At 46.6% G+C, this 22,698-nt stretch overlaps 2 protein-coding genes across 3 annotated transcripts in view; one reads left to right on the forward strand and one right to left on the reverse strand.

Annotated features, from left to right (window-relative positions):
- The window catches only part of LOC146198458 (elongation factor-like GTPase 1), a 131,790-nt gene that overhangs the window by 87,941 nt on the left and 21,151 nt on the right, over nucleotides 1-22,698 (reverse strand). For both annotated transcript variants that reach the window (XM_084593969.1, XM_084593968.1), the window contains exons 14-18: nucleotides 21,576-21,727; nucleotides 21,362-21,503; nucleotides 19,627-19,906; nucleotides 17,760-17,892; nucleotides 16,170-17,034 (exon numbers count right to left, since the gene is read on the reverse strand). In XM_084593969.1, coding sequence (XP_084450095.1) covers nucleotides 16,170-17,034; nucleotides 17,760-17,892; nucleotides 19,627-19,906; nucleotides 21,362-21,503; nucleotides 21,576-21,727 — 1,572 coding nt within the window. The remainder of the gene's footprint in view (nucleotides 1-16,169; nucleotides 17,035-17,759; nucleotides 17,893-19,626; nucleotides 19,907-21,361; nucleotides 21,504-21,575; nucleotides 21,728-22,698) is intronic.
- On the forward strand, nucleotides 173-12,108 carry dsx-c73A (doublesex cognate 73A). The gene is made up of 5 exons (XM_084593966.1): nucleotides 173-266; nucleotides 354-551; nucleotides 9,797-10,015; nucleotides 10,816-11,068; nucleotides 11,846-12,108. Exons 2-5 carry the CDS (start codon nucleotides 432-434, stop codon nucleotides 11,917-11,919), a joined length of 666 nt encoding a protein of 221 aa, XP_084450092.1. The 5' UTR covers nucleotides 173-266; nucleotides 354-431; the 3' UTR covers nucleotides 11,920-12,108.

The raw sequence follows: 22,698 nt of genomic DNA on the forward strand, positions 1-22,698 counted from the left end.
GGGCGTCGAGACGGTGGCGCGTGTCGCCGCATGGGGTGACGCCCGCAGCGAGCCAACGAGGCCTGTCGGCGACGCCGGTAACGCCGGTGCAGCTTATACCTTAACGAGACCTGTGACGTCAGGCGCCTGTAGCGCCCGCGGTGGCGATAGCCGGAAACCAGCCCCGCGGCTCACAGGCAAAGAAAAGTCCCGTTACGCACCGTCGTCCGCTTCAAAAAGCGCGCCGCCACATCGCCACACGGGCGGCAAACCCGCAACCACAGAGAGTAAGGGCGAAATAGTAGAGAGGGAGGAGAGAGTGAGGGTAAGACGGCTGGGCTCATCCGCACCTGCTGGTCTTCTTACGTCCGTAGTACAGTGTACGAGTGTGCGGGCGGCAGCGGAGGGCGCTCTCCCTTATGTGGTGCGGCCGCATGACAACGTGACGAGGGATGCCTGCCAGCCACTGGGTCCTAGCCGGGATATTGACACTCCTCGCCCCTCTGTGGCTGGCCGACGGCGCCTGGGCCAAGCTTGGCCAAAGCGGTGGAAGCGAACAGCACCAGTCCAAGGTCAGTGTGGTGTCTTCCTTCTCGGTACAGTACTTCGAGTTCACTAACGAGTCTAACGTCCCAAAGCTGTAAGGGAAGTCGTTGAAGAGGGCTGATTTCGATCCTCTGATGTTTTTCATGGGTTAAAGTTGGAGGGGCGGTCCACATTTGAAACATCGATTTCTTCGACTTCCTTTCGTCAATAAGATGCGGTCCGTCATGATTTTTCTATGTAAAAAATATCTCGTTTGGTAGATGAAAGGGAGCAGGAGGGCTTCTCTTTATATGCACCCTTGACAGCGTATGGGCTCTTTGAATTAGTCACCCGTGAAAATGTGGTCGTCACGGCCGGGATTCGAGCCCGCAACCTGGAGCCTGAAAGCCGAATTCCGTATCCTCTAAGAGATAGAGCGGCGGGTGTGTATCTGCAGGGCTTGAATATACCTGACTGCGGGCTCCACAGCCCAAAGTCTGCTTTGCATACTGGCGCGAGTAAGGACTGTGTCAAGAGAAGCAGAACTAAATGTCCCGTATAACGCGCCTTGCTTCAAGGTACTAACAATCCAAGGGCGGCCAAGAGTTTGCAGTAGTTTCCTGTGCATGAGGATAGCAAAAAAAGCACTATCTTAGCGCTTGTTCGTGGAGCAATGAGACAGTAATCTTAACAATTTGGTGAATAGCATCGCTCTGTATCGTGTCGCCTTTTTCGTCCTCGGGTGTATCTTCTTCCCTCAGGTCCTCTGTTGAGAGTTCTCGCTTCCAGAGCAGCTCGGTTGCTTCCGCTTTGCACGCGCAGGTTACCAGGGAAATATTACTCTTCTCGCACTAAGCTTTCAGCGAACTCTTTAGTTGCATGACCACTGACAGCACCTTTGTCTCCTCATGGCTAAGTAAGCGTCGGCTGCATGGGCAATGCTACTAGGTTTCTTTGCTGAAAACGCGCTAAAAAACCGGTCGGTCGAAAGTGTACCGCAGTCTTCTATTGGGTAGTCTCGAGAGTCACTTCCAAAAATTGTCTGGAAACCCAGAAAATGAGCGACAGAGTGGTTCAACCTACCGTTTTACTTTTGAAGCGTGACTTGTCACCGAGCCATTCATTTCTATAAACTGGCAGACCAAAAATAATCTTCTGACTAAAGCGAACATTCGCGTGCAATACAGCTTTCAGAATTTCCGGAAGGACGGTAATACAGACCGGTGCGGTTGTACGCACTGGGCTTCATAAAAGCGCGTGTCGGTGGAATAACGAACGTCAAGACAACGCGAGCGAAGAGAAATCGAAGCTCGTTTCGTCGCAGAGGTTCGCCGCGCCTTAGCCGAAGACTTGAAAACAATCTAGGCTGCGTCACATAAACTATCGGGCGAGTCGATAGTTGCAAAGAAGGACAGACAGGCACTAAAGCATTAGAGCGCATTTAGGCCACCGGCCTTATTCTAAGACCGTTTCAATGGTAACGCGAAGTGAACGGAGTATGTCGAAACACGACCGACCCCCGCGATTCAGGCGGTCGGTCGCGCGTGCTTCTTTCTATTCGCCGGAAAAGTAAAGACAGTCAGAGAAGAAAACAGCCTCGAGGCACAATGCGACGCGGCGACAGGGAACGGAGGCGCGGTGACGTGACGCGTGCGGGAGCGGCCCGGTGCCACGGTCCCATGGATCGGCTATGCCACCACTCGCGGTCACGGCAACTGCCGCGTGCATGCGACGGCAGCGGGGGCGTCCTCGGTCCACGGACCACCGCGGGCACGAAACTCTTTCCTCGCCGGGGGCGCCGGCAGCTACCGACACCGCCGCCGCAGGGACCAGCGGCGACTGTACGTACACGACGAAAGATCGCAGCACCACAAGCAGTGCGGGTTTCATCACCGCACCACCCGCTCTCTAAAGGTCGCGGGTCGAAGGGGCTGCGACACGAGGTTCGCCTCAGGACGCTCCGCTTCAGTAAATTCGTACCCAAACGTTGGCTGAGATGAACAATTCCGACGAGGTCTTACCCTGTGCTAATAGTTTTATGTCGTTCGGCGACTCGGCAAATCCTTGAAGGCAATTGCAAAGCAAATGCCTCGGTGCCACGTCCGACGCAACCTGAATGACGCAAATGAGCGGAATAGACAGTAGCCGCAAGCACTGCCGAAGTGCAGTAGCACGACTGCGTTGGTAGAAGGAAGACCGGTGCGCTGCCCGCATAAAAACGGTGACCGCCACCGAACGTCGCGTGCTGGCTCATATTAGGCAGGCTCCCGCTTCGCCACGTCGATACAAGACGGATGACTAGAGGAGGCCCACCCTCGCTTTCTGTCTGTTCGGCCATCACGCCGCGGAGACGGATAGCGGGACTGCACGCACAGCGTTGCGTTCCCAGCAGGACGATCGCCTTCCCTGGGGCTACAGACTGAAACAAGGGGGGGCCACCGCGCCGCGGTAGCCTCCTCGGGGCCGCTTTCCCACGGGGATGCTGCGGAGCGGGCGACGACAGCGTGAAAATATATTCGCAGGAAAACCGAGAGACGACGTCGCGTGCGCCGGAAGAGAAACTCTACCCCCCCCCCCCCCCCTCTTTTTTTTTTTTTTTTTTTTTTTTTTTGCATACCGTTCGCTGAACAGTGGCAGAAAAAGAACTACCGCTCCCAGAGACGTCTTGGCGACAGTGCCGCAAAGGCAATAGTGTCTGACCTAACAGGCGCGTCATGTTTCATGTGGTCGCCGTCCCTCGCAACTCCATAGGAACGTCTATACCTGGACAACGCACTTTCTGGTGGAGAATGACGCCCACATCCCCCGAAAACAGCGATAGCGATATAATATCATCTGTCCATATGACCCCCTTGCTCCCTTAAGCGGTATCCTGGTCATTGTATAAGCAGCCTAAATAGGCCCACTTGAGGCCGAAGGTCTCTCCCAAACCTCTCAAATTCACCCTGCCCACCAATTAACACCCTTCTTCTTCTAAGTCCTGTGGGGTATTCTTGGGGAGGAGATACCGGACGCGGGTTGATCTCATCCTCGCACCTGACTTTCCGTCACTCCCTTTCCACTACTTCCGCGCTTTACGATGTAGCCTTGGCTCGGCGCACACCGGTGATAACAACGCAAAAGAACTGGGCGACGACGCTTTTTCGGTGAAGAGTAAATGGGCCGGAGCATCGCTGCCACGAAGAAGGAAGCGCCGACGAGCGCATCCGTTGCGGGCACGCTCCAGAAGTGCGGACCCAGCGAGCATGACCGACGACGCGATTGGGACGAGACAAAACAAGGGAGACGGGTAACGGGAACTCGAGGGTTGCCATGTCACGGTTACGCGGCGGCTCCAGGTGCCCCAGTATGCCGACCACCGAAAACATTCTCCTGGGTTTACGAGTAGAGTTCGAGACAGCATCCGACGTGCACCGCGCAGTTTTGCATCAATTACGAAGTTTACAAGAACATGCTAAGTCAATCGCGGGCGGGCCTCAAACAAACTCATACTGTGTGGATTGTACAATTTTGTATTATACTCCTTTACCTTTTAACCTAAACTGTCCTTTCTCCCTGTCGCTCACCTCTTTGATTTCTCCTATACCTGTCTCCATGCTATCCCTTTCCGCCGCCCCAGTTCAGGTGCTCCAGCTTATTTCGATAGCAGATACCGGGGCAGGCAAAACTCTTTTCCTTCCTTTATTATTTTATTTTATTCAATAAAACCACTTACTACTCGCCAAGCTAAGTCCACAGACATCAGATCTTGACAACGCGCGCTTATTACTGATTCCTGCTATATAATAAAGGAGTAATTACTCATTGCATCCACCCAAGCGCAGCCATACGGCTACAAAGGAAAGCTATACAGCTTTCTCAGAACCTTCGTGGTTAAAGAAAAATTCGTCCTGATCCGGGAATCGAACCCGGCACCACCGCCTTTCCGGGGCAGTCGCTCTACCGACTGAGCTAACCAGGACGGTCAGCAGATCAGATGGTAGGGCGAGAGCGAATTGATCTATAACTCGAAGTGGGAATGGTGTTGGTCAAATTCCTGGACCAATTCCTGCTATATATATATACGAAACTTTAAATGCCCCATGCTGGCCGGGGTATTGACACGAGGGGTGGCGGATCACTAAGGAGACCTTGGAAACCTGACATCTTTCCTTCACACAGCTGCTTACTAAGTCTGCGCGCCAACTTCTGCCCTTTGATGGCCACATTGACTTGATTTCAATAGTACAAGCACGCTTTGGTCAAAGAGAGTTACGGATAAAACGCATCTGGCCTCTAGTTAGCCAGGTCGGTGACGTGACTCCGGACGAGGAGCACCGTGCGATAAGCCAGGGCAGGGAATCCAGCTCAGTTGCACACGCGGGCAAGTGGAGTTGTGCGCGATCGAAGCCGCAGCCGCCACCTTGGAATTAATTGGGGAAAGGGAAAGCTAGGTGGATACCAGCGCCTCATACGAACACAGACATACCGACATGCACGATATTTTGGGATTCTTTTTCTTTAGTTCTGCCGAGGGCTTGTAATTTGTTCCTCACTCGTAAGACATAAAAATACATAATTGAAATACATAACTAAATAAATGCCCTAAAATATATCAATAGAACGACTATTCAGCATGGCTAAAGGCAGGGTGCGCTTTGCCTTTAAAGCACGGCCAAAATTTCAAAGCCCATTTTGAATCTCAGCGATTGAGAAATCTTAAATTAATTGTAAAGCTGCATCCAGTGTATTTTTTGCATATATGAACATTAAAAATAATTTAAAGCAATTGCAATTGATTCTGTTAGGAAGAAGTGGTGGTGTAATTTAATTGATTTTCCGCAATGTTTACGAAAGTAATTTTTAACGTAATTTGAATAATCTGAAAACGCGATTTTGCCATGTATGCTCCGTTCCATCCAGCTTTGCGGTTGTATTCTTTTTCTTCCTTGTAAAGGCCTCAGCTTCCTTGAAGGGATCATCATAGCTCTTCTTTCGTGGCATGTTTTCGTGCTTTCTGGAATGCAGCTTCAAATATATCGGGTTCTTTTTTTGTTTTTTTTTTTAGAAGGTCCAAAATTTAAACTAAAGAGACAACTAGCTTTAGATTTGTTTTATCCCCGTGGCTATATTGTGCGCTACGGCAAACACAAAGTAAGAAGCTGAATGGTCTATTTCACCCATTAAATAAATACGCGATGCAAGCAGAGTGACGAAACCTGTGGGTGCCGCGATCTACGTCACAGAGGCGGGCCAGAGTTGTGTCGTGGTATGAATCGCTGACAGCATGGACCTTGTAACGCGCGCTACAATTTTTTGTCTTTCTTGGTTATATTGTATGGAGGACGCCCTCCGATCTTGCAAATAGAACATACCCTCTAAGATTTAAAATGTTAATTAATGTGCCTAGTTAACATTTAGCGACGTAATTGAAGTACTCTGCTACTCTGCATCTTACCTAGTGATCACCGTAGCCCCAAACAAAATTCCAGGGATAAAATAAATCTAAAGTCAGTTATCTTTAAACATTTTGGACCCTTTAAATAAACAACACACCCTTACCAGGTCTCAATCTATGAGAAGTTCGGTCCCCATCCCTTTCTGCGTTCTTGATTCCAGTATGCGATGTCAGAGGAGAAATGTGCAGCCCTCTTCACTCAACGGCTTGTGCGTAGCAGAATGCGTGGCTCCTCCGACCGTGACAGGAAGGAGCCGCCACTGACCGCCTCGCGTCTCACCGTTATCTGCCCATCGCTGCTTCCGTGCTCCGCGAAAAACCGCGGGATTAGAACGGGAGCGGGCGACCGCGACAGGGCCACAATGAGATCGGTCGACATCGCGCGCGAGCGCCTGCCCGGTGGGAAGAAAGCGGCACGAGAAAGGCAACCGAAAGCAAGGCACCTGTGTGCAGCCCGAACGGCGGAAGAGCACCTTTGCAAATCCATCCGCGGCAAAGAAGAGGTCGGCAGAAACGGCACAAAGAAAAGGGGCAAAATGGCTCGGTGGTCATGCGACGCGGTCTCCTTCCGCGTACATTTTCCCCGAAGTGTGATGTTTGAAAAAGGAAGGGGCTGACCGGTTAGCACGGGTGAAACCGCCGAACTCAACCAAGGGCATCGGAGGAGGATAACGAGAGCGGCACGCGCGCGCGGTCCGAACCACGAAGAAAGGAAAGAAAGAAGAGAGGATAAACGGCTCTCGGAACAGTCCTAACACACGCAATCTGTATATAGCGGTTAAAGAGCCAAAACTATTCTGAGTCGGCACAGCATTCCAGCCGGTTAAGTGTGGGCCGGGAAAAAGAGGAAGTAAATGTTGTGACCACCATTGCTTCCTTCGGCTTTGCAAACCAGAGCTGGCATGGTCCACCACGAAGTGTGAACGGGCAGAAGAAAAGGAAAACGATAAAAAAGCAGGAGCCCATCTGGTTATCCTTGAGCCTGCGCAAGCCGCGTTGCTAGCCGTGGCTGTGTAACTGCTCTTGAACGTACTCAGCGTGATCGAATAGGCGGTAGAGGTTAAGAAGAGAGGTTAACAAGGGACGTTTGTAAGATAGGTGGATAAATAACAGGAAGGGGACACGAGGAAGCTAAATCTAAATTAAACACGGGCATTTAAAGATAACTATCACCACCCCGTTTCAAAGAGGACGTAGGCTCCTAACATCCATCTAGAACGAGCAAGGGTTCCTTGCACCGTAGAAACTGGGCGCCGAATCATTTGCGCAAGCAAGCTTGTGTTTACATCAGGTATTTAAGAGAATCCTGCTACTAATTTATAAAAACAGGCTTCAAAATTAATGTTCAATTTAAACTTAACATTTAAAAATAGACCCTCATGACCAGACGTAGATCGCAAACCGACGAATAGAATGCTGGGATAGGAACCAGCAGCCCCGATGTTAATTCATACTTAGTTCAACCAGCAAATATTTTCAACCACGAAAGCGTTTTGATAAAAATTGCCGCATGCTCCGCGTGCGCGATTTTCGAAACTCTCTAGAAATGGCCCAAAATTAGTAGTGTCCCTGCTTTGAAGGCTAAAATCTGATATGGATGTTATTGTAGACAAGCTACACACTTTTAGTGGGTATCTGTAATAAATAAAAAAGTTAACTATTAGAATTCCATTAATTAGCGACTGAACATTATCCCCATGTTTTCTGATGTCCGCCAAATTGGCATTGCGAGGCGTACCTGGACAGTAAATATGCAAAGGTCAGCAAGGCATGAAAAAAATCTAAGAAAACGTTATGCAATTGTAATCATTTTACCTTTCTTGAATTTCCACAATGTCTGCCGCCGTTATGAAAACAACTGTTTAGTTTTGGGAATTAGCTTTTGGAAGCCGTGGCCACGCAGAAGTCTTCTATCAATCGTAAAAAAAGAAATGCGTCATGGTTCTCGTTCAGTTTTCCAAAGAGGTGTTTCTTCAGATGAACAAACCAGGCTCGGACTACGCGGGGAACGCTCCAATATCTTTCACTTGGACTTGACCAGAAGTGAGTCCCAGGAAACCGTGTCCATCAGACTGGCGTTTCAAATGGTGTCTTAAGTTGCTTCTTCTTCAAAGGAATGCGTTGGCACCACACAGCAGTTATTGTTTGGGTTCAGGCGTGTAGTGGAAATCTCATTTTTCGTTCTCGGTCACTACTGGGCCCAGAAAACTGTCTCCTTTCGGCGAGCACACCACACGAGAAGTTTTAGCGCACAAAACTATTCTTTTTTTTTTTTTTTTTTCTCTCTCATTTTGCGCTCGCGGATCTGAACTTAGGAGACAAAATTTGCACACAACTTATCGCATCCGGATGATTCAATTACGGCTTCATGAATCACAGCGTTCCGATACTTCAGGATAGAGTTCGTGTTATACTTGGTCGTAACTCGCCTGTTCGAGCGTATTACGTCACTGAGTTTGACAAGGTCATCAGTGACAGGAGATGGGCCCCCTCTCGTCGTAGACACCGGCTCCGGTTTCCGGGAATTCATAGCACCACTTCACCACATTCCGTCAGTTCTTGACGCGACTATAGACAGCATAAATCAGTCTGTGAATGGACGCTGGTGGTATACGCCTCTTGCGCGGAGAAAGCTCATCACGCATTGCACTCCGCATTCGGCGTGAGTCCTGGATCAGCGCAGATGCTTGCAAAGTACGCTACTCGGCCATGTGCTGACGAAACACTAAATCGGAAGGGAGATGGGAGTTGAAGGTTCAAAGTATATGTCACTCCTCCCACCCATCGACTAGCTTTGTAACTCCTTCCTTTGTAATCTACCTTCCAATCACACCTTATACTATGTCCGAACCCTATCTTATAGCTCAAGAAGCCTATATTACTTAAAGATCAGAGGCGGGCATCCATGAAGCATCTAGCAGAGTGGTCCCGCGGGTTCGGCGCAGTTCAAAAATATGTGAAACCAGTTTGGTTGTTTTCTCGAAAAAGCAGTATTCCTCGCAGCGACGGTCACGCTACCGCTGCACGCCGCTAGATATGACCTTTTTGTTTGAACGGAGATCTCAAAGAGCAGTAGCCTTTCTCCTTTTTTTTTTTCTTTTGACGTACAACCAAAAAATGCATACAGTGCAGGAAGGACTTCTAACTCATCTAGCCAGCTTACATGTAAGCTGTAAGAAGCTTACATGTATAGTCATGTTCAGCTGCTCAAGGCCAAATACACAACTCCGGTTCACTGCCGGCAGCCGTGGGCTTATTTACATGCGCACTGAGAGGTCATCGAAACTACAAATGGTTACATTTTCCCTCCCCCCCCCCCCCTTTTTTTTTGCTTGATCCGAGCAACCCGTTTAAAAAAAATGCAATGGTCCCAAATATCATCATTATAAAGAATTGTTTATGCACCGTGGCAACTTTGACAACGTGCCAATCGCATTCGGACGAGCTCGTCGCTCCGTACTCCACGGAATGCGCTGCAAGGACGGATGCGTTCTCGTCGCGTTGGAGGCAGCAGCTGTCTTGACGAAAGGCTCTTTTTCTACTGGTTCTGAACCCTGCGTCTCGCGGAGCTCCAGTTCTTGTTCTCCCTAGACGGGGTAGCAGTCAGACTTTATTCGTGGCCCACGCGGCATCTGAACGGGGAGGTTGAAACAGCTCCCGGGCTTTACTCCTTAAATATACATCCTTTCAGCATGTAGGCTGCAGGTAGACTAAACTTCTAATGCACGGCGCCTGTGGCAAGCAAGGCGCTTGAAAAGCAACTGAAACGACCCGGTGTACGCACCGAGCAGCGGGGTGCGTTTTTCTTATCATGACCCTTGGATTTGAAAGACCGTGGTCCACTCTCGCCCGCAGGCACAGCGTCACCGACCGTGGCATAGGCGCGGAGGCGCCCTGCCGGAGTGCGCAGCGCAGCAGGTCTGCTCGGCACTCTACGTGCGCGTCAACCGCACCCAGCCGCTGTGCGCCTGTCCGGCGGCCTTCGCCGAGCCCTGCTCTGACTCAGCCGAACTGGACGAGCACACCATCAAGCTCGTCTCCAACGACAGGCAGGGGACCTTCAACCTCATCAAGGTACGTGCCGAAAGAAACAGCCTCCTTACCATGTCGAGCCAGCCATTCGGAGTTCTCTCTTTCACGACTGCCTTCCTCAAAGGGAAGCCTTTAATATGCGATCGCCACATTTTTTATTTGTGGTCGCTCTCAGCCAGTCAAGGTCGAGCTGCAAATAACCTTCGTCGGCAACAGGAGCGCACGGCATGCCGTCGGCTAGCTGCGTACCACTGGTATATGCCCGAATGAATTATACAAAACAACGGTGCTGACCATATAGCGCGATCCCGCTTCGCTGTAAACGAATGTGCCGTAACGTAGCACAAGACATTCAGAACACTGCAGAGAACGTCGCAGTTCCGATTAGCGGATAAATGGACAGCTTTTCAGCACCTTTGGGACTGCAAAGCTTCGCGAAGTGAACACCGACCACATGGTACGCTTTACTGCACTCCAAGCGCCTCACACTGCCGCGCGCCCCTTCCAAAAAGGTCTATAGACTCTATATGGAGTTTATAGCCGCTATAACTTTTGTCTAGAGATTATATATAGAATAAATTCTATAGTGCTCTTGATTTCTTTTTGTCTACAAATAACCTATAGCGTATCCGTAGACTAAAGTATATAACAATTTTAATTTCTTTTTGTTCATAGATAACCTGCAAGTTACCTATAGACAGTCTTAAATTTGCCTACAGACAGTCTACAGATGAACATCTAAGAACAATGTACGGCCATAAATCCATAGATAGACCATGCCGCTTGATGTCTATAGACATGTAAGGACTCTCTAAAAAATGCTTTGCACGGGGGTGGAGCAGGTGTGCGAGCCGGTGCTTTCGGTGCGTCGGTGCCAGGAGCCCCGCGACTGGCAGCTGCTGGCGCTGCAGAGCACCCGCACGGGGCGCGCCCACTACCTGCTGGTGTGCCGCTGCCCCACCGGGTCCAAACTGCTGGGGCCCGTGCGACACACCACGCCGCCGTACGCAAACATCCCGGGCATCCGCGTGTACGGCATGCTCTGCGCACAGGGATCCGCGATGCCGCCCAGGGACAGCAGGAACTTCCAGAAAGGTACGCATACGGCCTGTCTTCTCGTATATATAACGGACAGACCAGCGGGTACGGTGGAAAACAGCTCAGTGCTGAAGAAAACACAAGGCGCAGAATGCACCCTCCCGAATGCAATAGAAGCCACGCATCTCGACATAACGTAACAGAGAAAGAATGTCCAACATAGGATGGGCATTTCGTAAAGGCGATACGAGTGAGTTTGACAGCCGGCATCGCTTGATGAGATCTTGATAGATCACTGTAGTATACATGGTTAGACTGTATACCTATATTATATTCTTATCCCTCCTATTCGAAATCGTACGGCCTCGTGGACAACTTGTACATTATGCGCAAGGTGACTGCTGACTATTTCACTGAGGCGGGGCCAGCTTGGAATAATCTAGAATGCGTCAGCTCTGCACATATGGCGTTGCTTTGCTGGCAGCAAGGCCAAACAGAACATCGATTATAAAAAGAAAGACAATAACTAACTGCGAAAGCGCTTTCTGTCACCACGACCAGCCGACCTCGAGAACGGTCATTTAAGAGAATTTGAAGGCATACGGGAGGGGAACTACTGACGGGAAAAACTGGATCCGTTTCTGAAAGCTATCACAGGTGCAAATATGCGGTTGGCCTCAATAATCTCCTATAATGAAGTCCATACTGGCCGCAGCGCAAGATGACGTCATTGATGTAGTCACAACCGCAGTGTGAACCTAGCCCCAGACAGCTGTACAAACAATGTATCGAGGGACCAAGAGCCAAATGGCGCGTTATCTTTCTTTTCGGCAGGTTTCTACCCGGAGGCTCCCTGGCCCAGGATATTGGAAATGATCAAGAAGTCGGGACTGCACCACAAGCTTTGATGTTGAGCTCTGGGTCTAGCACGAGTCCGGCAACGACGGCATACCGAAATGCTACGTAGAGGGTACCAACGAGTGACCTTGGCTCCACCGAAACGCGGCGTGCACGGCGACAAACAGACGCAGCACAGCAAAACGTTCTGCGTGAACACAAGCGCCAGTGTTCCGTGACTCCGTAGCACGTTAACCCCCCCTCCCCCTCCAGTATATGTGGGTGAGCTCGAGGAAGATGTGCCTGGTGCAGCCACAACGCCGAATGACCAGCCGCCAACAACGCATCGGCTGCTGACGAAAAGGTCCTCGAAAGGCGGCGCTATTTCGTCCCTGAGTGCACGAGAACGCAGTGCCAGCATGCACACTTGCCGCGGATGTCGATCAGTATATTTGTAAAAGACACAAGTGCCTACATGCCATCTGCATATACTTTTCGCCGCTTTTCTTGTTCGACTCTGGTCGCTTTGTTACGTAGAAATGCGCCTAACAAAGGCGGACAAGTCTACCGTTTTGAGCGGGGCTTGAACAAAGAAGTGGAAACCAAGTACGCAGAGATGAACGCAGCGTTTGATATTATTTACGCGACGAATTTCCGTCGCATCTTAAAAAAATATTAAAAAAAGATAAAAAATAAATAGAAACCAAGAACGGCAAGCTGGCTTCTCTGTACCAACACTCATTATGTAGCGAAGCCACCTTGCCGAGCAAATGCTGAAGGCGACAAATATTGCCAAGAAGAAAGGGACAAGTAAAAAATACGTTTGTGACGTCATTTAAAAAGCGCTAAGCGATTCGGTTATTCAAACTGCGCCTTCGTTGGTGAAATAAAAAATCCAAAAAATGCACTCATGACTAAATTTTAAGGTGCAAATCTTCACAAAATCGATGTCTCACGTGAAAAAGAATAAGATCTGTTGTATGTGTTCTGGAATGAACAAATCACTATTGTTATTTTTGTGCTTCGAGCCAAACTGTACTAGTTGGCTTGGTTTCATCATTCTCACATCAGCACAGCAATTAGTTTTGCCTTAAAATTATTACACAATAGCAACAATGCACCCTTCATGAAAATACTACGCAGACCATGCCAAAGTGGAGAAAATTCCGCTTGTAAGCACATCTCTGTTGTTTGTCATTCGCTGAACTGATCGTTCATCTCAGTTTTTGTTCAAGCCCTGCATCATAACATGTTCAATGTGTCTGAGTTTTTCTCGACAGCCCAGCACATAAGTAGCACATGGATGAATTTTCACACATACAAAGTTACTATTCAATGGTACTAATCAGGCATGTATCCACACATCCAAGGGTGAGGGGAAGGGGGGGGGGGGACACAAGAGGCCCCCCCTCCAAAACTCCCCCTCCCCTCCCCGCTGACCGCAGGCAAATTACATTGGGGCTCCTCCCACCTAAAATTTCTGGCTACGTGCCTGCTGACACTGATATGATCTGGTAGGGTTATAGTATAGGAAGACGCTGAATAAATGAACACAAGTTAAAATTTGAAGTGAGCGATGCGTCTACACACACTAGACACTGCTCTATGTCTTTTTGTTCCTATATGCAACACATGCTGTTGGACTAGTTGATTTGTTTTCATACTTACAGGAACCAGCACACAAAAAGACTGAGCCCAAGAATAAGAAGGATGACAAAGCACTCCGTCTGTAGTCCTTGTTCTTGGACTCCTATATTTTTGTGCCCCGACTCTTGTAGTTCCTATGTGTGGGAGACTGCATCAAGTACTGCAGCTGTACAAGCTTGAGCAGCACCATTCCAGAGGGCCATGGACGTTTCACTCTTCATAAGCACAAATTCAGTGTTTCTACTTTGTATGCCGTCAATACTGCAGGAAGCCAACAATGATTGCTCTGCTATAAATCTATTTGCAGAGTGATCCCGCAGAGGGCTAAAACAATGACTGGTGAGAATTTGAGTTCTGCTTTTAGTTTCGATATCATCCCACAAGTCAACAGCTGACAACTAATTCTTCCTATTAGGTAGAGTCAGTCAGTTTCATCAATATCCAAGCATAATTGCCACTGTTGCAAGAAGCTTGATGCTGCTTATTACACTCAAAGTGGTAGCTTAGACTAAAAGCCACACATTCTTAAAATTAAGAAAAAAAAAAAAGTAAAAAAAAAAAGTATTCTGATCAGAGTTGCACCAGACTTCCTGGCCTCCTGCTTATTCAGTAACTAGAGAGAAATGTAATTGTGTCTACTACCTTATCAGTTGCAGCTGGATGAGATTTTAAACTTGCAGAAAGAAACTCTCAGTGCAATCAACCCTAAACATCAATAGATGATAACTACGAATTTCACATCTTCTAATGCACTATACAGGTATGCTTTCTGCAAGAAAATATGGCCATAAAGCATTTTGCAAAACTTGTTAACTTGATATATCCTAGCCACTCATAATATGTGCTTTGTATGTACTAAGTGTGCGTTGAGAAAAAAAAAATTGTAATTTTGCACACAACCACAAATGAGAATTAGTTCTTTCCAGCAAAGAAACTGAAAATGCTGAAAATGTTTTGACTCTACTCGTTAGCAGATGTCACAGGTAAAGATTAAAGAGGCAAGAACTGTCCTAGTGTTGCTTCCCTTCTATAATGCTCCAATGAATGGTTTTGAAGATTTAGGCATTTGAATGCATATAACTGTATGGTGTGCAATGTACAGATCAATTTATTCATTGAATGCTCAATAAAGTGTTCCTGCATTGAAATAAATACACATCTGAATTTCGTTATTTGATATGCAGGTTTATGTAAGCCCAGAAAATGTACAGTATTAACCACATCATTTTCTTTTTTTTTCTTCCTTTATGACTGCATTTGGCCAATGTTTTGTGGTTTCAATATTGTCAAAAAATCATATACATGTAAAGCCACTGCTTGCATGTTCCAGTTATCAAGGTATAACTTATCACCACCTACAATAATTGGCCAATCCTAGGCAGTATAGTTGATCCAGGATATAATGAACTCGAAGGCTATGGCAAAAAAGCTTGATATATTAAAGATTGGATGCATAAAACCCGGCAACAGATAATCTTTAACTCGGACACATGAATACTGTTCACTCGCGGCAGTTAACCGCTTCCCGCAGCGATGTGCTGCCCGCCAGCATACCACAAGCATATCATCTGATGAGTGTCGCTGGGTGCAACTCACTTTGTATTAAAACCCAGTGAGGGCACTGTAGATACTCTTAATGAATGAATGAATGAATGAATGAATGAATGAATGAATTAATTAATTAATAAGTAAATAAATAAAGCCGCACAGGAGAACACTTTGAGAAAAGCCACTGCTGACCATAAGAGTTCTAACTTTCTTGCCGACACACAATAATTGCAATATCTTAACTATAAATTGGGTGCAGTCGATTTCTGTGCTTCCTTCGGCAGCGAAGCAGTCCACACGAGAGCCACGCAAGCCTTCGGCCAGCAAGGTTGACTTCACCGCACGACAAGCGGTACATCAGAGGCTGGCTTTTCCGCAAGACGAGAATGTCTCCTTAAGAATAAGCCCACCAGATGGCCTTTCCAGCAGGTGGCAAGGATGCACAGCCGATCTGGCTCCGCGTGCAAGAAAGTTATCGCGGAAGATCCACTTAGGGAAGTGCCACTCCCTTGCAGGGGGCGCGCAGTTCAATATATCGAATATTCCACTAATGAGAGTTCAATAAACGTGAATAGCATTGATATACTCTTGCATGGTATTGTAATAGGGATAAATATCTTGACAGTCTGATACACAAAAAATATTTCGATATACTATCTGGATATGATACATCCAGGATCAGGTGTACTATGCAATGTGGAAATGCGTCTAGGTGCAGCATGAAGGCTGGCACTCACCACAGAGCTATGATGTTCACTATACATCTTGCCACAGAACTAAGGCTAATTAGTCATTGGCACCAAAAAAGAAAAACAACTCATTCTGTTTAGTTTCTGCTGCTCCAACTGCATTAGTGCCATGAGTGAGATCAAGTGACTAACTTTTGCCGAGAGTTTTAAGAGCAGGTGCACGCAGTAAACGGTAATAGAGTGCGAGGGTATCACGCACACAGTCACAGCTTGCTGTGCTTATCATGCAGGTGCTGTCTACCTTATCTAACCATAGGCCAGCCATCGCTGGCAGATGTACAGATGATGCTGCGATTTCACCACGCATGCCTTACATGGCTGTCACTGCAAAATGAAAAGTAAGCCAAGCAGGGAAAACCACGTGCAGAAACACTCACGAAGTGCGTCTGAGGTGACCTGGATGCTGCAGCTGTACATGGCGCACAGAAGTCGCTGAGGCTGAGCTTGGAAGGCCCGTCGGCACCCCTCCTTGACGGCTGAGATGATCTGGCCAGACAGTGGCCCATAGGTGCCTGGATCTTCCACAGACAGGTCCAAGTTCCACTGATCCACCACAAAGGCAACACCCATCATTGGCTCCTGGCACAGAGGGCCCATTAGCGTGGCCAGCTGGAAGCCGCTCACAAAGCTGTGATCATAGTCAGCCAATGCCTTGGATCTATTTGAAATGGGCCTTGCAGAAGAGATAACAGTCTGCTGCTCAGTGGTTTCTTGCACACCATCACCTTTTTCACGTTTCTGGTTGCCTTCAGATTGCCTGCAGAGTCCTTCTCCACTTGGCAGAGATTCGCTACCAATATCACAGATTCCACTCAGCTCCAATCTCTCCATTCCTGCAACATTTGAGTCTCCACCTAATTCAGCTGAAACATTTTCTTGAGGGGTAAGCTGAAACACTGGTGTCCTTTTGTAGCCAGAAATTCTGTTGAGAAGCATATTGGGACCACACCTCCGGGGACCAAGAGACCAGATTTGATCCATTGTCTCCTTGGGCCAGCCAGCATTAGCAAAGGACTGAGCCAAGGACTTTCGAAGCTCAGCTATGTTCTTAGACAGCGACTCTGGGAGTCTGTGACTCCTGGAAGACAGCGCCTGGTCGTAGTCTCGAATAAGTGATGTGTGCTTCTCAAGGAGCTCGGTGACATCCTGGGGAAGTGGTTCAGCTCGTAGCATTATAGTGACTTGTCGATTTGGAGTTACAATTGTGACAGTTCCGTCCTCTGCAACATCGTCATCAGTGTCCTGAAAGATTGAATGGAATGCACTTTCATTTCACTTTGAAGCAAATACATTATCTCTATAGAGTTATATTTGGTACACATTAAAATCTATCAAACTACGAGAAAACATTACCATGCAGCACAGGTTTCAGGAAAAGCGAGTGCTAGCAAATTTCGCAAAATCGCAATGATATAAAATATAACTTGGCATGTTCATATCGTTCCTTAACATGTGTGACTACTAACTACAATTCACCTTGTCACCAATATTATAATGAATTACAACTTGTACACGTCTCCCAGCAGAAAAGAAAAACTATGTAAATTTCATGAGAAGTTCCCAGGCTGTCAGTCTATTTCAGTGTTAAGTAATAGTAACTGCTCAATGCCTCCAGATAGTCTGAACTACAATTAATACAAAAAACCAGGGCATGTAAGGTGGAAGTCTAAGCTCTGACCTGTAGCAGCAATGGCAGGCACATATCATTTGGAAGTGCTATGGTAGGAAGTTCTTTTCATATCTAAGCTCGGAAGCTTAAAGCTTGGCAAACTGATGTGTGACAATACCACGACTGTCCAACACTCTGTCATTAGACAAGTGACCAGCTTTAACACAAGTGAACTGAAAAACTCATGCACCTAAAAATGAGAAAGCTCTTGCACTCGATTTTGTGCATTACTAATACAACAAGTAGCTTGGGCAGCGACAGATTCATTGAAAGGAAACTATGAAAAGGGGTGTCTCACATCCTTTGGTGCCTTCTGCATATGATTCTTGTCCTCTATGGCCTCATTCACCATGTCCACTGTGGGCGGTTCCACAATTGTTTCCCGGAAGGAAACAATGGGGTCTGATACGTTGACCTCAACCTTGGCAAACCTGCAAGTACGAGGGGAAAAAAGCTGCTGTATTGCTGTGCCAGACATAGATTGAGAGCAAGAGGGTCACCTAATCAAGGTGCAGTGTCGCTGCGTAGCAGCTAGTGTTCTTTAAATAAACCTATACATTCCGACACAAACCTTTACTCTAGTGAACTCAATGAACAAGTTTAAGATTTACAGATAACTCTGCAAGCTAGCGGTTAGTGGAGGTGGTAGTTCCATGCATGCAATATACATGCTGAACTAATTTTCTCAGCTATTACTTGAATAATCATTATTATCATCAACAGTTTAGCTGCACCCACAGCAGGGCAGAGGCCTCTTCATACTTCTGCAATCAGCCCAGCCCTTTTTTACCTGTATTCCCCTCTTCTATAGAATGAGGAAACTTATATAGGACCAGTCAGAGTACTTAGAGCTTATTGGCAATTTTCCCAGGAAAGTCGGCATGGTTCTGTCCACAGTTTTGTGAATAGCAAATGCCATTACGGTTTCTGAACGTAAGTTTTCCCACCGGATGCTAGAAGCAGTGCCTGCGAACAACCTAGAAAAAAATATAAAGGACACACGCGTGCGCGCGCGCGCACACACGCACACACACACACACACACACACACACACACACACACACACACACACACACACACACACACACACACACACACACACACACACACACACACACACACACACACACACACACAAACAAACAAACCAAACAAAGAAACAAACAAAAAACCAGTGTCAGTGGTCATCTCTTCATAGCACTATGTGCTAAGGAACATCTCAAAAGGAATACCCTAAAATGTGATGTTTATTTCTGGACAAAAATTGTCTATGAACGTGCTGCTGAAAGCATCTATGCTTGCCTGAGATATTTTCAGCTCTGTGATCATTTTCGATATATAGCCACCCAAATCTTTAACTGGCGTGCATGTCGGCCGCATTTTCTGTCACTCTGAGTCTTGCAGAGCAGCTACCCTGTGAAAAGTCTAAGTATAAGCAAAGGCTCACGAAACCTTGCTTGATCTTAGCCTTCCGGCAAGTTTTATTCGCGCTAAGGCGCAGGAGAACAGAAAACGCAGCCGTCATGCAAGTCAGTTAAAAGATTTGGGCGACTGTACAATACACATAAGAGAAGAGACCCAAGATGACACTACTACCGCTGCCGGGAATCATATCACTAAGAAAATAACTACTGAAATTAAAAAAAGAAGACGGAATATCTAAAGGAGCTAACACCATAACTAACATCCTAAACCAGCATGCACACCTTGAAATGTATTCTCATTTAAAGGAGATAGCAGACTCACCACATGGGGAAAAATTCAAAGCTAGCTGTAAAATTTTGAGCCAACAAGAATTTTAAATTCGTTGCTTGGAATTGAAAAGTAATGAATAATAAATTTAAATTCACTGTTTGGAATGCGAAACTAACATGGAATCTGAAACTAAATGTTTATATGGGAGATCCTGTGCGAGTGAAGGAAAGTAGCTTGATGGCTGTAACAGCGACACATGCATGACTCGGAACATTCTGGAGACCTGGCACATATCTTTATGAAAATTCCCAGACAGTAGGATTGCTCTCACATGACCATGAACCTTTGAAAACGATCTAACAGTTTCAAACAGCCTCATACACCAGAAAATGTGTCCCATCGAGGTCGCCAAAAGAATGATAAGGATTGCACGCCAGAGGCAATGAACAAAACATGGCATAAAAACAGACCTCTCAGTAAGGTCATTGAGGCATCGCTCCAGATGGACTTCTCCTGCAGTAAGCAGCACGTGCTCCCCTGTTTCCTGGAGCAGTACTTGGACACAGGGGTCGGCTTGGTGCAGCAGCTTCAGGCCACGCACCAACGCCCCCATGTCAGCCAGACGCTGTGGCTCCACGGCTACCCGCAGAATGGGTGTCACTGGGCCCCGCATGTCCGCAAAGGGTGCACATGCTACTGAACTGGACAGCGTAGCCGTGCGCACCACATGCTCTTCCAGACCTCCTATCCCTACACTCATAAAGAAAAGTGGGAGAAATAAAAAAAAAAAGAAGCAGTCAATGAAACACTAGATAGAGCCTGAAGCCTCAGCGTTTTCCAACAAGGCACTCTGCTCAGGGTTGCCCATTTCCTCCATATAGCTCAAAGTTGCTGATTCAGTGAAGATCTGTACGAGGCACTCGGACAATGCGAGTGAGAAATGGATGCCTGCCTAGGAGGCTGTTGCAATCTCCCAGTTTGTGCTCTGTGTCAAAAAGGCATCGGTTTTCAATGCTGCTAAAGTAAGGTTTACTACTGCTACTAGATGTAACTGGTAGCATAGGCATCTCTATCTCTCTCTGGTTTAGTGACAGGCATGTAGACAAGGGAGGGCATAACTGTCTTCAGAGTCGGCATAACGCTGTCCCTTTTCTAATTAGAACAGGACTGCAACAAGCTCATGTCACTACATGCTTGAATCATGCTCTGCATTCCAAAAACATGACTAAACTAATAATGTACAGGTCAATCTAAAAAAAAGACAGAAATTAACATCTAAGCCGTAATTTTTTCTTACTGATTAAGTTAGAAATATTATTCCTCGTGATGGAACATAATGTAAAATTGCAAATCAATTGAAAACAAATTCAAGATTTATTATTTTTTTTAAGGTCATTTTCTGTAAAATGAATGTGGTTTAAGCGCCATTTTATTGCGTGCTGTCTATGGTCCTATAATCCACAGTAAGCACACGCTTCTCAGTTTTAGAAAACAATACATGCCACTATAGTAATTTTGTTGCTATGCAGCTTCATCAATCTGAAAAAATCTCAGGATGTAGAAACCAAGGGCATGCAAGGTAGCAACCACATGATGACTTGTGCAAAGAACATTTTTAGACTTCGTTGTCGACAGGCATCGCACGCTTGACTGACTGGTGTTTTTGATTGAAAAAAAAAAAAAACTATAGAAATGTTAGAAGCCAAAACCACATCTCACATGAAACCCTTTGTCAACTGATAGATTCTATGTAGTTGCCTGCACTGGTGATCATGAATATTTACAAAAGAAATCAAACCTAAGATTTTGATTACTTTCTTCTTTTATTTCCAAACCAATGCATGGGAGTGTGCAAAAAAATAACCGTTGCTACAGTATCATTATTCCCTGGTCCATATTAAGCTTCGGACTGCAAGTTTATAGACCGTCTTATGGATACACACAAAGCATTAGTGTAAGCCATCAAGAATATTACAAGCATACACTATAATTACAGGATTGTGTCCATCTGCTTTTTAAATCTAAAAACTGAAACTGGGGTGGGTCAATTAACAATTTAAATCGAAGCATGGCAATGTAAAAAAAAAAAAAAAGAAAACCAGTTAAAAAAAAAAAAGAAAAACAAAAGAAGAAAAAAAAAAAAAAAAAACCCAGGTCACAACCATAAAATGAGCAACTGATGCCCAGTGTGATGCTATGGCTTACCAAGAATATTCCCAGCAGGAACACAATCCAGTTTCTCGAGTTCCCTGCCCATAAGCAGGTAAAGCTTATCTATGGTTGCCACGGTTACATGCTCTTCTGGGCCCAAGTCCTTGAGCCTAAGAGCAGGGTTAATGGTCACGGCCTGCAAAACACGAAGATAAAAACTGTAGTGACAGTGGAAAGAATCGGGCTATCCATGCATACTAGATCGAACCTTCTCAAGAAACTTGGCCGGGTCATGCTTAGGCCCAAGGACATAGACCTGCTGGCCACGCTTCAGTGTGCCGCTGAAGACACGCCCAAAGGCTATGAATGCGGAGTCATTGTCGTCTTTCTCCTGAGGTGGATCCTCGTCCACAATCGGTGCTGTGAAAGAAGATTAGAATATGTGCTTACCAAAAGGAAAAAGATAAAAAGCAATAGGCATTTACAGGGTCCAGCAATGCCTATTTATAGTTGTGTTCACCTTCACAGTAAAATAGATACAGGAGAATAAAATTTGAACAAGAGACTGGCAATTAGCTCATAGCAAATTAACATCGGCGAACCGTATTAGAAAACAATCAATGACATCAATTCACAGCTTTCGTTTTAGAAGATGTGCCAATATTTGAGGTCCCTGAAAAACAAGCAAATATAATAACCTCACTGACACATCTTTTTTTAAGCACGGAGAAAGGGCGTATAATCCGGGAAAGCATAAGATTCAACCTGCCCAATTTAAAAATAAATGTAGCTTTTGGGTGAGGCGTACACTTTTGAGACATTTGATAAAAATCTGATCAGCATTTTTTGGAGTGAGGTCTGAGCAGTTCCTCCTCAGTGCTCCAACTTTTGCAGAATTCAGTTCACATCTGCGCTGTCTTTAGCAAGGAAGACACATAGCAACATGTCCAATGGCCACCTGATGACAATGGCAGCAGCAGCCAGAATCACTTCCACATTGTTTTTGGACATTCTCCCCGCCTTTTCCCAGTAACCGACTGACTGTTGTAGTGTTCTTACTCTTCATTCCAAGTTCTGCAGACCCCTGCCCATTGGTTCGTAAGAGCACTGTTGTGGCTTCAGATGCTTGACCCCATTATCCTTAGCCCTCGGCAAGGAGCAGTTGAGTCTCTTCTTTTCGAGTTATTGTGATTGTTGCTGAAATAGGGCTCGCTCGTATGTTAACGCAGTTTAAGGTTGAATGCTTCTGCCCTGAGCATCTCTGCATAGCAGAGAAGCCACCAGCGCAAGAAACTACTACAGATTTTAGTTATGTCACGCGCATCCAGGTTTGGTCCAATTGTGAAGATAGGTGTTTGGTCACTATATGTAATATATGACTAAAGTTGTCA

This window comes from Amblyomma maculatum, chromosome 2 (genome assembly GCF_055883805.1).
Source record: "Amblyomma maculatum isolate TAMU_Amacu chromosome 2, ASM5588380v1, whole genome shotgun sequence".
NCBI classification, from domain to species: domain Eukaryota; kingdom Metazoa; phylum Arthropoda; class Arachnida; order Ixodida; family Ixodidae; genus Amblyomma; species Amblyomma maculatum.

Excerpts from the sequence above, each read along its gene's own strand:
- dsx-c73A (XM_084593966.1), top strand. The coding sequence starts at position 432 with ATGCCTGCCAGCCACTGGGTCCTAGCCGGGATATTGACACTCCTCGCC. Across the intron at positions 10,016-10,815 it reads GGACCTTCAACCTCATCAAG|GTGTGCGAGCCGGTGCTTTC; the intron begins GTACGTGCCGAA and ends GGGGTGGAGCAG. Across the intron at positions 11,069-11,845 it reads CAGCAGGAACTTCCAGAAAG|GTTTCTACCCGGAGGCTCCC; the intron begins GTACGCATACGG and ends TCTTTTCGGCAG.